The sequence below is a fragment of the Protopterus annectens genome, chromosome 7.part1 (genome assembly GCF_019279795.1).
Source record: "Protopterus annectens isolate FY-2018-M chromosome 7.part1, PAN1.0, whole genome shotgun sequence".
NCBI lineage: Eukaryota > Metazoa > Chordata > Ceratodontiformes > Protopteridae > Protopterus > Protopterus annectens.
Genome location: NC_056740.1, coordinates 269,419,340 through 269,437,658, shown reverse-complemented (window position 1 = coordinate 269,437,658; position 18,319 = coordinate 269,419,340). Strand labels below are relative to the sequence as shown.

The following is an 18,319-nucleotide window of genomic DNA, read 5'->3' as shown; positions in this document are numbered from 1 at the left end:
CATAATTTAACATGTTCCTTAAAATATAGTATAGCAAGATTTCATAGGGTAGCTAATTTATGAATTGACATTTTTATAATATAGACATTTTGTTCCTTGTATAGAATCATCTTGATGTTGGTTGCACAGGTATATAAGGGATCTGATTACAAGATCACAGTACAATTTCAGTCTACAGGTATTTTCTTCAAGACATACACATGGTTACTTGAACTACCTGCATACAAATGGAACTCCTCTGTAACATTGCATTTTTACATTTGCAGCTTACTTTTCCGATTTCATCCTTTCTTGTAATTGTTCCATTTTATATACTGCAAGACTTGCCATTTGAGACACTCATTTTCATTTGCTACTATTGGCTAGATCAGTACAGCCCTTCACAGGTATGTTTCTCTATCTCAGTCTCTCCAAAGACATTTAAACTACTTAGCACTAAATCTAGACATTGACCGGAAGACACAACTTGGAAGAGTAAGAATAATCCCATTACTTTTTGCTGCCAACTCTTGCCATACTTAATATCTCTGAAGAGGTAACCATAACGTGACAATGCGTGCTACTCTGTATTTGTTGTCAGTATTCGTTTGGTAACCATAACATGACAATGCGTACTACTCTGTATTTGTTGTCGGTATTCGTTTGGTAACCATAACGTGACAATGCGTGCTACTCTGTATTTGTTGTCAGTATTCTTTTGGTAACCATAACGTGACAATGCGTGCTACTCTGTATTTGTTGTCAGTATTCTTTTGGTAACCATAATGTGACAATGCGTGCTACTCTGTATTTGTTGTCGGTATTCGTTTGGTAACCATAATGTGACAATGCATGCTACTCTGTATTTGTTGTCGGTATTCTTTTGGTAACCATAATGTCACAATGCGTGCTACTCTGTATTTGTTGTCGGTATTCTTTTGGTAACCATAACGTGACAATGCGTGCTACTCTGTATTTGTTGTCGGTATTCTTTTGGTAACCATAACGTGACAATGCGTGCTACTCTGTATTTATTGGTATTTTTTTGTCTTTGCACATTAGTCATGAATTGATGCGGGGTTCAGAAGTTACTTAAATCACTGACTATAAACTATCTCTTACTAAGCTGTTTTGAATGGATAAGAAAAAAAATAGTACTTTTATTATTAGGGCTTGAAGCTATATGCTTTGCCATTTGTTTAAGATTAAGTAAAAACTCAGTTCCATTAAACTAAACTTTACAAACTCAAGATGATTTTTACTCATTAAAGTCAACAATTAGAAGTGATGCTGTGTAAATGAATGGTACAAGATAGCATTGTTGTGACTATATTTAATAAATGCTGTTACCACAGGGAAGGGATCTTGGCCTCTTGGTTAGCAATGATATCTGTCATCAAATATCTGAGACAATATCAATACACATTGGTTTTTCTCCTCTGCTCATAATTTTTGCAATGGTAAATCAAATTCAACTTACTTGTCTAGTATCACTTATAGTCAGCGAATAAGAATGAGTAGTATTGAATCCTGTCTGGAAGATTCTGATGATCACTTGAATTTTACAGTAAAAGATGATTTTGATGTTTTAACTGTTCTTACAGAGGTATGCTGACTTAAAGTGACATTATAAGATTTGCATGCTAACATTATCCTTTCAGTTTTTAAGGTAATGTTCCATTTATGAAAATACATATTAATTTCTCAATCAAGATATTAAATGAACATTAGGCTGAGATTGTTGGAAATTACATGATTTTATTGTAATACAATCTATTAAACAGTCTGACTGTTAAAGCAAATTGAACTTTAGTTAATAAAGTATGTCTTCACCACAGGCTATGAAAAAATAAGTTCTTCCGTAATATGTCATGTACAGTATTGTGTTTAGTACGTTTTGAAATGTACATAAAAATAGCATGCTTAGTTTTGTTTATTAATTTTAATACAAGTTACTGTGCATGAACCAATATTTTCTAAACATTAACACTTTTCTTGTTTAGACACACTTTTTCTTCATCTTCTTCTTCGTCTTCATTATCTGACACTTTAAAGTGGTATCTTCTATAAACAGCTCCATCTTTGCTAGTATAAATCACATCACTTTCATCAAGGCTTTCCTCAGGATCATCCTTATAATGACTCAGAATGCCATTATTTTTATGACTACCATAGGAAGTATTGACTTTTAATGTACTACCAAGTCTCTCATAGCTCTGTTTCCAACAAAGTTGTTGCCTTGATTTAGCTTGAAGCAAACAAAACAAGAGGACCCCCACAATAATTGTAAAGCTGACAGCGCTAATAACAAAGATCGATTCATGGGATGGATACATCTCATCCAGTGGCAGCAGCTTCTTCTCATGTAAGCTCAGTAGCTGTTTTCCACATAAGACTAAAAATTATAAAAAGAACAAAATATTAATCTTATTAGATTGGTTTACCATTAAGTTTACCAGCTGTATTTCATTTGCTCTGCAGAATATGTTACAAGATAGCATGGAATTTGTCTGTATATGTCAAGGTACACAATATGATTTACATTTCGTGAATAATATTATAATGTAATGACTTGGCTCACCAAAATTCATTGTGCCATAAATGAGTCAATGGAAATGGATGTTGACAAATCAATATAGGTTCACGTGTTCATATGTGAGTACTAGGCTATAATCCCTAAAGGGACATTTTAAGCCTAGCTATGCTTCCCGTTTTTCACCAGCTGTGTTATCCCAAAGGTGTTACACTATTCTTGCATTGCTATATTTAAGTAATTCTCATTTGTTGTGGATTATTTTGACTGTGTCTCTTCTTCACTGTATTAGGGGACCAAACTATAAGACAGGACATTTAAGCACTGCATCTGCCCATTAGTAGGATAGGGGTCAGTCCTGGGGTAAATTTCCTATTTAATGGAAACACAGAGTATGCCCATACATGTCAAGCAGAGTGCCTCTTTGGACCTCTTCAAGAGGAACCTAGGGCTGATAGCCTAGTACTAACCTATGAACCTATGAAACCATGAACCTAAGTATGATGATAAATCCAAAAAGTTCAAGCAACAATATCCAATATCTAGCAACTCTTTTTAAACCACAAAGCTTCTGGGACATGCCCTTCTTCAGTGTGTACATAAGAAAACGTCAACAGACAATCACTTAAATACACTAAAAAGAATTCACATGATACGGACCTAATTAAAATCAACAAAACAATTAAGAATAAAATACCATAAGGCATTAACAACCATATCATAGATAAAATGCAGTAAAATCTGTTGTCTACACACACAAAAAAAAAAATATATATATATATATATATATATATATATATATATATATATATATATATATATTTATAAGGTTTACAATCAAAACATCGAACATGTGAACGTAAACCTATCAAAACTGCGATTTACATGTTCAATGTTCACAACAGTAAACCGGCTGAAATATCGGAACTACTCCAACCGAAGTCGAATTTGACTTCTGCAGTGCAAATCCTTCAGAAGCAATCAGTACAGACCAGATCCATACTGCAAAGACTTGACAGTCATATGTTTTGCAGGGGCAAGCCCCCCTGCACCCCCCTGTGGGGGCCTGCACCACCCACACCCCCTGCCACTTATATATTCCAACTCCAACATCACACTACAGTGTGGAAAAGTGTAACTCTCCCATTTGCAATGGCTGACAGCAATATCTCAATAGGAACTGCACTCTTGAACATCAGCATTCGACATTTTAACTGCTGACTACATGATTTTCTGCATTTTATGTGACGGTCATGTAATTTTCATAAACAGCACTTTCAGGTAAGTGATAGTAAACACACACACACACACACACACACACACACACACACACACACACACACATATATATATATATATATATATATATATATATATATATATATATATATATATATATGTGTGTGTGTGTGTCTTTGTCTAACTGTTCTTTTTTTTTTCCTCCTCCTCCTGGCATTTCTTCTCCTTTATTTCTTTGCACCTCCTTTTTCCTACACTTCTTTTCTGATTTACTTCAGTTGCATTTCATATGTATGTGTATTTTTTCAGTACTAACAATACAATTGTATAAAAATCTTATTTTTACTTGTTTGTAAATTGTTTAAGTGTGCAATGTGTTTGTAATATGGAGCGTTAAGTGTGCAATGTGTTTGTAATATGGAGCGTTAAGTGTGTTCTCCCCGGGCCTCCACTGAGAAAGGGCTTTCGGGCCCAGTGGACATCCACGGTTATCAAACTGGAAATAAATAAATAAATAAATGCATATATATATATATATATATATATATATATATATATATATATATATATATATATATATATATATTTGTTATTCACAATTACATAAACATTCATTTTAAAATCATTTGTTTTTTCCTTAAAATTGGTTTTATGCTAACTGCCATATTCAGACCCAGTAAGCAGTCTGCTTCTACTGGTGTAATCCATTCATACTCACAAACCTCAAGAATATCATTAATATCACCACCCCTTCTACTCTTATGTTTAATATCTATGCTATATTTTATGCTTTGAACTGTTTCTCCAAGAGGGTTTAAACTTAGCTCTGGTATTATTTTTGTTTTTTATAAATTTCCTATTTCCCATCCACTAGTCTAAATTGCACTTTTATTCCATCATAGTGGTATCATCTGGGATATGTACATGTCTATGTGTCCTCCAAGACTGTACTCTTTATACTGCAGAAGTGGATGAGGTCTCTGGAATGGGTATTTCTAAGACCATTTGATTTGCGGATATGTAGTAGGTCCAACAGTACTATATCTGTGGATACCTTATATGACAGGCATAGATCACCTCTTAATAGTCTGCATGAGACAGGATATAACAACATTTATGGCAAATATGACATATATATATATATCTATCTAGCTCTATATATACACACACACACACACACACACACACATATATATATATATATATATATATATATATATATATATATATATATGTCTGTATATGGGTCTACTTTCATTCACCGAAAGTACACCTCGCCGATTCTGAAAATGCCAAGTTCAGTTAAGCAAAAGTGCAGTTTAACGAAAATACACTTTTGCGACACACACACTTCACTGACGCACAAAACATCAAAAATATACATTAAAAATAAAGTTTTGCACAGGGACAAGTCCCCCTGCAGCCCAACACCAATGCTACTTAAATATACCAACTCTGAAATCGCAATACAGTGGAGAAAAGGGTAGATTTCCTTATCCTCACTGTACCGTGATCTATATCAACAAACTCCAACTGCTATACACCTTCCACTCCCCTTACAAATGCAATTAATAACTAAAAAACACCACATATTTTCTGCTACATGATCCCGGAACCCCCATTATTTGATCATCAGCATTTTGCAAAAGTGCGTTTTTGTTAAACTGCACTTTTGCTTAACTGAACTCGGCTTTTTCAAATTCGGTGAGGTGTACTTTCGGTGAACGAAAGTAGACCCATATATATATATATATATATATATATATATATATATATATATATATATATATATACATATATATATATATATATATATATATATATATATATATATATATATATATATATATACACACACAGGTCTATTTTGTTTCATTAAATCTCATTTCAAAGAATTTTATTTCACCCCGACCACTTCGCAGAAAACTCAAATTATTGAAAACTCATTTCACTGAATCTCATTTCACTGAACTGCAATTAGTATATATGGCACTGTGTAGAGCACTGTAAGGCAAATAAAAGGTATATGCCTTTTTCCCCACTGTAGTGCTATCCTGGAGTTGGTATATATAGTTAGGTGGGGTATGGGGGGCACAGCCCCCCCACACTGAGTGGTGTTTGGGGCGTAGCCCCCCCCTCCACTAAGTTTGAGAACATATTGTCTTCTGGAGAGAGGTAGTCATTGGTGTTGTAACCATGCATGTCGATTGTATAAAATCTATTGTTTTGAAGTTTTGGTAAAATACAATATAAAACAAACAAGGTGGGAGGCTACATGCCCCTCATCCCCCCCAACTATATATACTAACTCTAGGATAGCGGTAAAGTGGGGAAAAGGGGATATATCTTTTACTTGTCTTACAGTACTCTACACAGTGCCATATATACTAAGTTCAGTTCAGTGAAATGAGATTCAGTAAAATGAGATCTAGTAAAATGAGTTTTCAGTAATTTGTGTTTTCAGCGTTGTGGTTGGGGAGAAATGATACTCAATGAAATGAGATTCAACGAAACAAAGTAGACCCATATATACACACACACATATATATATATATATATATATATATAGATATATATATATATATATATATATATACATATATATATATATATATATATATGTATATATATATATATATATATATATATATATATATATATACATATATATATATATATATATATATATATATATAGTTCCCCTTCATATGATCGAATTTCTCTAAACTCGAAAGTCATAAACTCGAAACCAGAATCTCGAATTTAGAGAAACTCGAACATATGATAGGGACAAAAAAAAAAATGTAACACCTTTCAAATGTTTTCACAGGGGGGCTTCGCCCCCCCTACACCTCCCATGTGGGGGGCTATGCCCCCCACACCCCTACTTAAATATACCCACTCCAAGATCGCACTATAGTGAAGGAAAGGGAAATCTTCCATTCCATGCTATACACATAAGCGCAAAATGGAAGATTTTCCATTCCTCCGCTATAGTGCGGTCACGGAACATTCACATTTAAACTGCTAGGGTACAGGGGACCTGGTCCTCTGCAATAAGGTAAGCTACCTTTTATTTTTTTTAAACCTAAGGCTCCCATTCACAATTTCGAGTGAATGGAAATTCAAGATTCTGGTCTCGAGATTATGAATTTCAAGCTTCCATCCATTCGATCTTGTGAAGGCGAACTATATATATATATAGATAGATAGATAGATACATATATGTTTTATTGTTTGGGGCAAACATTTTCTAGGACTTGTTATGCATATAGGTTCATAGGTTCATAGATATTTACTAGGCTAATAACCAAAAGGGCTTTTTAAGTCTTGCCATGCATCCCAAATCTCTGGCAAGTTCTGATACCGTTGATAAGTGTAAGCATGGGCCTGAGAGATGAACTATTTACATGTTACCTGTGTCCATTAGAGACATATGTGCCAAACCAGGGATGAATTTCCGGTTTCCCATCCAATTGTCCAAGTTGCACTTGAATTGGGTAAGAGAGGAACTCTGCTTCACATGGATGGGGAGCCTTTTCCATAGATGCAGTAGTCTCTGAGAGTCATACCTATCTCTCCAGAAGGTCTTATTTATATCACATGCAATATTTAAGTCTTTAGAAGGGGTAATAATGTTGGTGCTGTTTATTTTGTGGATATGCAGAAAGTCCATCAGAGTGGGGTCTGACAATGACCTGTATGCCAGGCATAGATCTCCCCTCAAAAGCCTGTAGGAGACAGAATACAGGGATAGGGCCTTGAGGTGGTCTGCATAAGACATTTACTTAAATCCTGTATTCATTTAGTGAGGAACCTCTGTGGACATTCCAATTATTGGATATGCCTGGTTAGGTACATACCAAAGAGGGCACTGTACTCAGTGATAGGTCTGATGAATGCCGAATACAGTGGAACAATGACTTCCTTGGACTTAGATGCAATACCTTTGTTTATAAGTTGTGCAACATAGAATGATTTCCTTACCAGTGTAGACACATGATTGTCAATGGCTAGATTACTATCTATGTGTGTCCCTAAGTCCCTGACTACTGGGTCAGCTCTAAGGGGTGTGTTGTCAATGTGATAGTTACCAGGGATAAATGACTTCCCAAAGGATACTAATATGCATTTCTTGGCATTTAGTTTTAGTCTGTGGCTCGGATATCAGTTGTTTGTCTGTGTCAGCACCTCCTGGAGAACATTTGTGTCAGTGCGAGATTCAACGACAGCTCTTAATTTGCAATCATCTGCAAATTTAGTCAGCCAGCGACCACTGACATTGGCCTTGACTTCCGAGAAGTAAATGCCAAAAAGGAATGATCCAAGGACTGATCCCTGAGGGAGTCCACTTGTGACTGGCCTCTTGTAGAGGTGGACTCCCCAATCGTAAATTCCTGGGTCCTGTCTGTGAGCCAGTTGGCTATCCATCGGGTGACATACGGGTTTGTACCTAATATCTTGAGCCTTTCAACAATGTCCAAGTGGGGTATTGTGTCAAATGCCTTGGCCAGGTCAAGGTAGGCAGTGTGAACTATTTTTCCCTTATCCATTGCTTTGATGACCTTCTCAAAGAAGTCCACCAGGTTGAGTAGGCATGATTTGCCCTTGACAAAACCAAACTAGGTTGGGTCCAGTGTCTGGAGGGTTACTATATCTCTACTGATCATTTCCATGATAATTCTTTCCATGGATTTACATATAAGAATAGTGAGAAATAGGGGTCTGTAGCTTCCAGGGCCTGTAGATGGCCCACCTTTGTGCAGAGGGATGACTGTTGCCTTTCTCCATTCATGAGGCATGAAACCTCTCTGGGGCTACAGTTAAACAGTAGTTCCAGAGGCCCTGATAGGTCAATGTTTCATGCTATTTAGAAGGCATCCTGGGATATTGTCTGGGCTCATTGATACAGTGTTCTTGGTCTTGGAGAGAGCATTAAGGACCTGTTCCCTAGTAATAGTTAAGGAGTTATATTTGATGATATTTCCTTAGGGATGGTTGAGGTGGAGAGAGGGGTAAAGGTGGAGCTGATTTTATCAACCAGGAGGTTTGCTATGTCTTCTGGCTCAGTATAGGTGGCTCCATTTACAATGAGCTCTGCACACAATTGGGTATAGCCTTTGAGGTTGTGGACATAGCTAAAAAATGTTTTGTGGTTGTCCTTGGCCTGGGAGGCCAAACGTACCTCAAATTTGGCTTTTGTAGACTGTATTTGTCCTCTTAGTTGTTTGTTTAGTTTGATGAGAGTGCTTTTATCCTGCTGGGTGCTGCACATCCTAAGTTTTGCCATGACTTTCTTCCTCCTGTTATACAGCCTATTGATTTTGTGATTCCACCATAGTGACTTGTTTTTTGAGTTAGTTCTGTACTTCTTCCTGGTGGGTGCAGCTGCCTCTATGTAGCTATTAACATGCTTGTACAGGGTTTCTGTGAACAGTTCTGCATAGGCAGCAGTGTTCTCAGGGTTTATAGGGGTTTGAAATGTTGCCAGGTTCTCACTTGATAGCAGGAGGCTAGCCTTAAAAATAGTTCCTGAATATTCCAGGTTTAACTGGGGGTCCAGGTTTTATTTTTACTTCAAAGGAGACCATTTTGTGGTCTGACCTTACCAGGGACAGCATTACAGAAGGGGGTGTGCAACACTCTCCCATACTAATGAGGACCAGATTCAGTATGGTTTCATCCCTGGTTATTGTACTGACTGTCTAGTCTAGGGAGTTTGTCTTTACAAAATCCAGGAATCTCTGTGCATGTGTGTTTGGTGTCATATAGGATTCCCAGTTAATAGTGGGGTAATTAAAGTCACCCATGAATATGGTATTGGGTTGAATGGTTAGTGTTTCTAATAAGTTTAAATACATACTATGGGTTTCCTGGTTATAGAGGGGGACCTATAGCTTGCAAGGAAGTGGTATTGGATTTTGCGTATGGTGATTTGAACATGGAGCAGCTCAAGTGCATTGTCCTGTTTGCCCATCTGTGAAGTATATTTATCTTTGATGTCAATAGAGACACTTCCACCTTTAGTCACTGCCTGTGAAGTAGTTGGCCTAAATGTGTGGAAGGCATTATTACCTAGCACTGTTGGTGTGCTTTCCCTGGCTTTAAACCATGTCTCAGTGACCGCACTGATGTCAGAATTCTCTAGGGTAAAGAGAGCTTCTAGGGAGTGGAGTTTTTTGTTTAGACTCCTAGCATTGAGCAGTAATGCCTTTAGATTTTCTTGATTTTGATTTGCTATGTTGGAAGTACTTTCAATATGGCATTGCCTAAAAAGGCACTATGGGGTAGACAGTGTTTTAGTTAATATTTGAAAGCCTAGAAGGGAAAGGTGCAGACCATCCTGGGCAAAGCAGCGTGGTCTGTTGACCATCTCCTTCCATGCTGACAAATATTGCAACTCCATAGAATGACACTAGAAACTAAGCCAATTATTAAAGTCAATCATGTTTTGTTCATATTGTGTCATCATCCTTGGAGAAGGTAAAATGCTGCTCAATGCTAGGCTCATACCAGCTGAGCCACAGATTCCAAGAGCTCCATGATGTCTCTCTTCATATAGTCTAGGGAGGTACATCTCAGGTCATTTACTCCCACATGGACTATGACTGAGTCATATTGGTAATTGTGATCCAATGACCTGAGTGTCTGCATAATGTGGCAGATTCTAGCCTCTGATAAGCAATTGACCATGACATTCTCCTTACTCAGCCTGGTGAGAGGGATATCAGTGGGTCTCACGATGGAGTCTCCAATGACTAGAATGTTGGATTGTGTGCTGGCTTGCCTTATGGGCTTAGAGGTAGAGGCTCCATGAGATATAGATCTATGTGTTGATGTGAGTGTTGTTTTGAAAGAGTGCATTTGGGGCTGATGAGGGTATTTCTTGTGTGTACTTTGTCTAGGAGGTCTTTGTGGTTTAAGAAGGTTACATTTAAGTGCCTCAGCATATGTCTGCTTTGAATTGTGCGAGATAGATGCAGATTGTATACTACTGACAACCTTATTGACATTAGGAATACTTTTATGTGAGACCTTTGCCTCCAGTGACATTGTGTAAATACATCTCTCACATACCTTATCAGTTTGAGAATTAACTGGTTGTCAGTAAACATGAGGCAATTTCTACATTGCCCCAGGATGCCCATATCCACCAAGCCGATGACAGAGACAGTAGGAAAGTTCATATCCATGGCAACAGACCCTTTTTTATTGATTAGATAGTTGGAGTGAGAATATCAATGACTGTCAGGACTATATCTGGTTTGCAACTATGAGGACAGTACCTAACACTGCAAACTAGGTGTTCTGTGTGCAACTAGGTATTGGAGAAATTTCAATTGTGCTTTTAAAGGTAAAATGTCACTCAAGGTGTCTGAGTCTATACAGAGGACTGCCAAACACTTGAGGGGAAACTAATACATAGTCCCTGAAAATTTAAGGATGAAGTATTTAGGCAGATATTCTGAAGTTAGAAACAAATCAAGCAGTACTTACTGAAAAAAAAATAGCTTGTCAAGAATGATGAAAAGAGGGGAGTCGCATAAATGGCTACTGTCTGGCTACTACAAATGCTGGTCTCACTACAGCTTCACTCTGTTGGGATATGATGCTCCTTTGCTTCTTCTCTCACCAGAAGCAAAATGTTAGCACTAATCCCAGGAAGAGAAGCAGACCACAGCCAGTTTGGTGATCCAGAGTCTTGTCCCAGATGATGCAAGTGTCTGTAGGCTTGTAGCCTTTTCCTGGTAGATGCTTTGAATAGCAACCAGACTAATCAGGCATGTTAAGCACAGACATTCACTCTCCAACCAGAAACAATCAGGAATCAATGCACTCGGCTCCTTCTCTCACCAGGATCAGAATATAATCACAGATTCCAAGCTGTCACCTATAAAGCAGTTATTAGGCATTCTGGCGATCAGCAGTAACCAAGAAAGAATGTCCCTGTACTCCTTCTCTCACCAGCAGAAAACAGAAGCACTAATTCCAGGATGACTATTGACAAGCAGAATGTGGGCTTTCCATTAACTGGTGGTCTTGCAATAGATGTTTAAAGGTAAGATGAAAAAAATAGTTTATCCTAAACACTGCAGTGTACACTAAGCAGTTAGATATGAAAGTGGATAACTTATGTTTTAGCTGTCTAAATGGAGAGCCACTATTTTTAAAACAGCAAGCTAGATTGAAACGAGGTGGGCACTTTTGCATTCTGGTACTATAGAACACAGTGGGATGGCCAAAGAATTTAAACAGTTGAAGGGAAGTGATTTCACAAAATGATAATGTTGTACTTACTCACACCAGCCAGTGAAAGAGAGAAGGAAGGAGATATATGGTCAAATTAACATAAGGGGCAGACAACTAGAAAGACAGTATTGTTTAAGAACACAACAATAACAGGGTGGGACTGTGGGAAAAAAATTCTGTCTAACTCACAAGAGACACAGCCATGGTCTCTTTTCAGTTTTAATATGCAATTAAAAGTAGAATCCAAGTAAAACAGAGTGTACAGAAAACAAATCATAATATACGAAATAGAAAAAGGCAATAAAGTAATTCAGAGAACAAGAAATCAAAAGCAAACTAACTTTTCCTTACAGCAAGCTGTGGCAGTGTCTGGGTAAGCTTTTCCAAGAAAAGCTTTGAAATGGTTTACTTTACCCCTTAAATAAAAGGTTTAATTCCTAGTTTCATGCAGTAAGATTAGAATAGCCTTATTAACAAACACTAAAATGTCACTTCCTTTACAAAAAAAGTAGAGTTTACAGAGATCTTTTGGCCTGAAAAGTAATATGTAGTCTGAAATTTAGACATTGGAACTATTTTTGAATTGCAGAATGGCACACTATATGTAAAATAATGAAGGACAGTGTCAGTGTCATGCTGATTAAAATATACTCTGTGCCATGTATCTTTTATTAAGCGCAGTACAGAAAAGTGTCAAACAGGCATGAATCAATTAAGTTCTGACTTTAATATATATTTAATAGCAGCAGTGCCACTGTTGAATATTGAAACCTGTTACCTCATCACCACATACTAATATGTATACCATTATACCAGATAGATACGTGCAACTCATACTGTGCATGAGCCATCTGACATCACAGGAACTTTGGTCTCTTGTGCTAGCCTTTTGTCACTGCGACTTCTACAGGAACCACAGAACAAAAGTGAAATGGTTAAATACATGATGTAATTGAGATGGTGAGCATTGCAATTATATTTATTCATGTTGTGGTTTGGTCACACTTATTAAGACCAGTTATAAACACTAACACAGGCAAGTCATATTGTACAGATTTTGATACTAGTGGATGTAAAAGCAGGTTTGCAGGACAAAACTCAACCTAAGTTCTGTACTACCAATCAACCTGGGCCTAGGAGTTCTAGTTTGTAGATACGTGCATTTTTTCATGGGAGGCCTAAAAAAAGTGGTCCCAGTAAATTAATTTACAAGTCATATTGTACAGATTTTTGAACCAACTTTTTGGGTCTCTCACAGCTAACCAATAGTACCTCTTCTTGATACCTGAGCCTTCTAACCTCTCATGCCTCTCCTAGACTTGCTCTGACAACATTTGGGGCTAGTAGGGAGATCAAGACATCCTGGTACTGTATCATACTGCTGCCAAGACAGTATTTTGCCCTAACCTTCTCCAGTCCTGTGCATGCCCAGTAACACCCCAATGTTGGATTGCACATTAGGCATCAGCAGTGGACTGATCCTCACTTTTGCAAATGGGCTGATGTCAGCAGGACACCCTACTCACCCACTTGCTGCACTACACAGTTGTTTCCTGAGTCTGAGAAACCTAACCACAGGATTGTACAGTGTGTGTGTGTGTGTGTGTGTGTGTGTGTGTGTGTGTGTGTGTGTGTGTGTGTGTGTGTGTGTGTGTGTGTGTGTGTGTGTGTGTGTGTGTGTGTGTGTGTGTGTGTGTGTGTGTCTGTGTGTGTCTGTGAGTGTGTGTGTGTGTGTGTGTGTGTGTACTTTACTTCTCCTCTATGTCCCCCTCCATCCCTATGCCATCAAGCACAGATGCCTGTGCATAGCCATATTGTATGGATTTTGAAACTAGTGGTTGTAAATGCAGGTTTGTAGGACAAAATTCAGAGAAAATTATGTTTTTTAACCTTATTTCTGCATTACCAGTCAACCTGGGCCTAACAGTTCTAGTTTGTAGAAAAAACAGTTATATTCTCTTCTACCCATTATTTTTCTAGATGAAATGAAACCTGCATCCATGATGCAATTTTATACTGCAGAGAAGACGAAAAGCAAGTGAGAACACGCAAACTGTCATCCTTGAGACATATTTTGCAAATGTGTGAATTAGAATTTATGCAAACTGAGAGGAGTGTTCAATGTTTTACAAATGCATGGTCCAGTACTCTGTTGAAAGTGTCTGCTAATTACCTAAAACTATATGTTCCATGCTTTTCTTACTTGAATAAAGAAGTTATGTTGATATTTTCCTGCATCCAGCTTGTACTGAACAAGATGTGCAGCAAAGACATTCCCTGGGATTCAGAAAGCTCTATGCAAGAATAGTGTTATTCTTGCACAGAGCGTTCCATGCCCGTGTAGAGCAGCAGTGCGCACTAGATATTAATGAAGCCACACTGCGGTATTCCTACATGGACACGATCCATGTATGAGTCCAGGGGGCAAGTGCCATATGGCACTTTCTAAGCCATACTGGCATAATATTAGAGCTACGCTCTAATATTATGCCAGTTTTTCAGTGTCCGTGGACACTGAAATGTAAAATAAATCATGTCATTGTCCGTGGACACTGAAATGAAACCGGCAAAGAAAAAAGCAATACAGGGGTGTGTGTCACAGCTTCTGTAACACACCCCCTGTATTGCTAAAGCACAGTGTGGCACTACTGCACCCTGCAGAAGCAGGAAATGTGTGCATATGCACACACATTCCTTCAACTGTACAGATTCTCACAGAATGCCAGATGTTAGCCCCATATACGTGGTAGTCCACTCCCCATAAAAAATGGCATAGTGGCAAATTAGTGTAAAATCATTAAAGTCTGAAGTTGGAAAATAATGAGAGACAGTCAGACATTATACCCTTCAAAAAAGTCATGCCAATGCAAAGCCTGTTATTCAATCAACTTTCTCAGTTGGCAAGAGCAATATCTAAAATCTGACCCGATTTCCCCCCCATCATGTCACGTTTTGTCCAGATGTCCTGCTCTAAGAGGCAGAAAGCAATGTGCATACCCAAAGGAAAATAAAACTAGAACACCATTTCAACTTTTTATTCTATTTCCAACAAAGTTTAAGGGTAGCTGAGTGGGTGTGCACGCCATGCAGCTATGCATAGCAGAGTGTAAACATCTCAATGAGCTATATAGAAATATATAGCCAAAGTAGTCAAAAGTGGAATAGTGTAGTGGTTCGAGCTTTTGCTTAACATGCGGGCATTCATGGTTCAAGCCCGAGTGCAATTTATTGATTTTCATATGTGAAACAGGACTAAAATATATTTTTTATAAATAGGTAGTGACCAGGGTAGTGTAGCAGGTCCAAATGTGAGGCGTCAGTGTTGTACAGATGTGAAGCCCACATATAAACACCTGCCCTATACAGTATAGCCACAAAAGAATGTAATGTAATGAAAGCACATAGGCAGATGTCATAGAAGGGAAACATAGATATCATAAGATAGCATTAAGAAGGAATTGATCCCACAATCTTGATAGTCATTAATATGAAAGATGAACATCGCTTACTGATGTTCAGCTATGCTTACCCAAAGTAAACAGCGCTTAAACTGTTATGTTTACCAATAATTAGTATAGCTAAGCTGATTTGCACACTGGTAAACAGTGCTTAGTATCTACCTCTAAGCAATGCTTATCTCAGCTAAGTGGGTTTGCACGTCACTTACTTCAGTATATTCAAATTAACCAATCATGACAAAGGGCAGGAATCCAGCCCTACTTAAACCTCACAGGTGGGAATGCAACCATAACCAGTTGTAGCTGATCACTGCAGGCACTATGGCTGGTGTTGGAGAAGATGTGTGCTTTCGGGTGCAGTATTGGGGCATTCAGGAGTCTAGGGTCATGTTCTTTTTGTAAAAAACATGAAGGGCTATTGCTGCAGAACTAGTACCAGGGCTTCCAATACAAAGCAGAGGCCTGGGACAGTCTCGCTCATGACCTCACCAGTGCAACTGGCATCCCTCAAACTGGTGAGCAGGTCTGGCATCTCTATGCTGACTTGAAATGAAGGAAGAGGGACCTCTTGGAGCAGTGGGTCCAAGATGCTCAGACGCGGAATGTCCCAACAGTGTGTAAGTACCACTATCAATTCTCATGTATCAGAGTCCAGCCTAAGTATGGCATGGAAAGGTATACATAAATGTTTCTCTATCTCCCGTACAGCTGCAGAAGAGAGGGCTGTGAACTTGGAAGCCCACACCAGCAGGCTGCTAAGGCTGCGTCATGATACTGGTGAGTACTAATCTAGCTAGCAGTAGTCAGGGCAAATAAACAGAATGCAGTAGAATGTCTCCTGCCAGTAGTTAGCAATGTGTATTGTTTGTTCTGAGTAAACAAGATATTAGCAGAGAAATACTGATGTACAGGATATATATCAGTAAACGTGTAGCAGTACCTGTCAATGTGTGTACTTTGGTATATGGTAGTTTAAATGTAGATGGGTAATGGTGATGTTAACAGATTAGCTATAAGAAATGTTCCATGCACCAGGATCTGGTCCCTGAATAGTAATGTTGTGTTTACCATTGTTTCCATACTGTAATATGTCAAGGTCTGACTACAGATTATAACAAGCATATGCCATGCATGAATATCAGAATTACAAGGGTGATTGTCCAAACAACACACTATCATGCTGAATGCAGTAGCTCAATGTGATAAAACACAACCTTATGTTCTATTTTTGCACAAACCAGCATGGTTCAAATCCTGGGAGTTCTATTAAGCTGTATGTATATTCTCATCCAAGAATATGTGAATATATGTAGAAATAGTCAAATATTGTTAATAGAAATTCACTCATCGGGTCTGCTAGGTAAGAAAAAGTATAAATGAGCTGTAAGAAGCCTGTAATTATACACTTTGTACAACACCTCCTGTCCAACCCCAAAGCTGCAAATGACAGCAAGAGAAGTACATACACCAAGTAGTCCTCTCCAAGAAATGTCCCTCAAGGGTCATGCTGTCACAGCTAGTGGTCACAGAAGCTACTACCCAGGGTGACTGATAGAAATCAATGTGGATTGTGGCACTAGCACACGCACACACTCTCACACACACACACACACACACACACACACACACACACACACACACACACACACACACACACACACACAGTTATGACTGCACATATGTAACCTTGACTATGTGAATATGTGTAACAGTCAGTTAATGTTAACAGATATTTCCTCCATAGGTCTGCCAGGTAAGAAAAGGCATAAATGACCTGTAAAAAGCCTGTAATCATACACTGTGTAAAACATACCACTGCCCAACCGAAGGCTATAGGTCAATGTAAACTGAGGTAATATCTGTAGAGTAATGATTAGAGCAATGATCATTAAAGTTGTGAGCACTTCAAGCATATACAGTTGTTTATTGACATCTCTCTGTCTCCCCCACCTTATTTACACCAGTAATCTAAACACATAAATCAATAGGTATGTTTTTCACCAACACAAAACATCAAGCTCCATGGGTGGAGATGATTCCAGTTTAATGTGGCAGCTCCAAAGTAAAAATAAACAGCAGACCGGTTTCGGCAAAAATTAGCCTTCCTCAGTGCTATTACCATAAAGAGCACACACAATAAGTTTAAATAATAATTACATTACAAGCATCTTATTGGATAATTAACTTAACTAATTCAGGCCAGGTTTAAACAACCCCCCAACCTGATAATCCAACTAGATTCTTTTTTATTTAACATGGTATGCCAACCAGTTTTGGACATTCTGTACCCTGTAACCTTGTCAGTAATAATGGATTTGAACTGGGCAGTAGTATTGGTCATAGTATGTTTAAATAATGAACTGGACATACTTTTATTTCTTATGTCACTGAGGTGCTCGGAAATCTGAACCCTCAGTGACCTAGAGGTTTGCCCCACATAAAAGGCAGAGCAAGAACAGGTGGCTAAATATATGACCCAGTCAGTACTGCAGTTACCAAAACACAAAATATAATAGACTTTGGAAGTATTGCTGCTGGTGAATGCTTTACTTTTAAATACATAGATGCATGCTGAACAATGACCGCAGGGTGTGCATTCTACCAATTTATCTCCAAATAATGTAACCTGCTGTGTGTTAGAGGGCATCTTGTGCTCGAAGTCTAAACCTCAAAATGCACTCTCTTGAGGCACTCAAAAATGGAGAACATCGATATCTGTGCAGTAACTGAAACCTGGTTCAAGGCTCTAGAGAGCACTCCTGCAATGCCAGGCTACAGCTCTTACTACACCTTTCGGCCACCAAACCAGGACCGAAACACTAAAGGTGGAGGAGTGTCCATATTCACCAAAGATATTCAC

General features: G+C 38.1%; 1 protein-coding gene across 1 annotated transcript in view; it reads right to left on the bottom strand.

The window, feature by feature from the left end:
• Positions 1-1,712: 1,712 nt before the first annotated feature.
• The window catches only part of LOC122807533 (proprotein convertase subtilisin/kexin type 5-like), a 252,030-nt gene continuing 235,423 nt past the window's right edge, over positions 1,713-18,319 (bottom strand). The window contains exon 5 of the mRNA XM_044078454.1: positions 1,713-2,374. Coding sequence (XP_043934389.1) covers positions 1,956-2,374 — 419 coding nt within the window. The 3' untranslated portion in view covers positions 1,713-1,955. The remainder of the gene's footprint in view (positions 2,375-18,319) is intronic.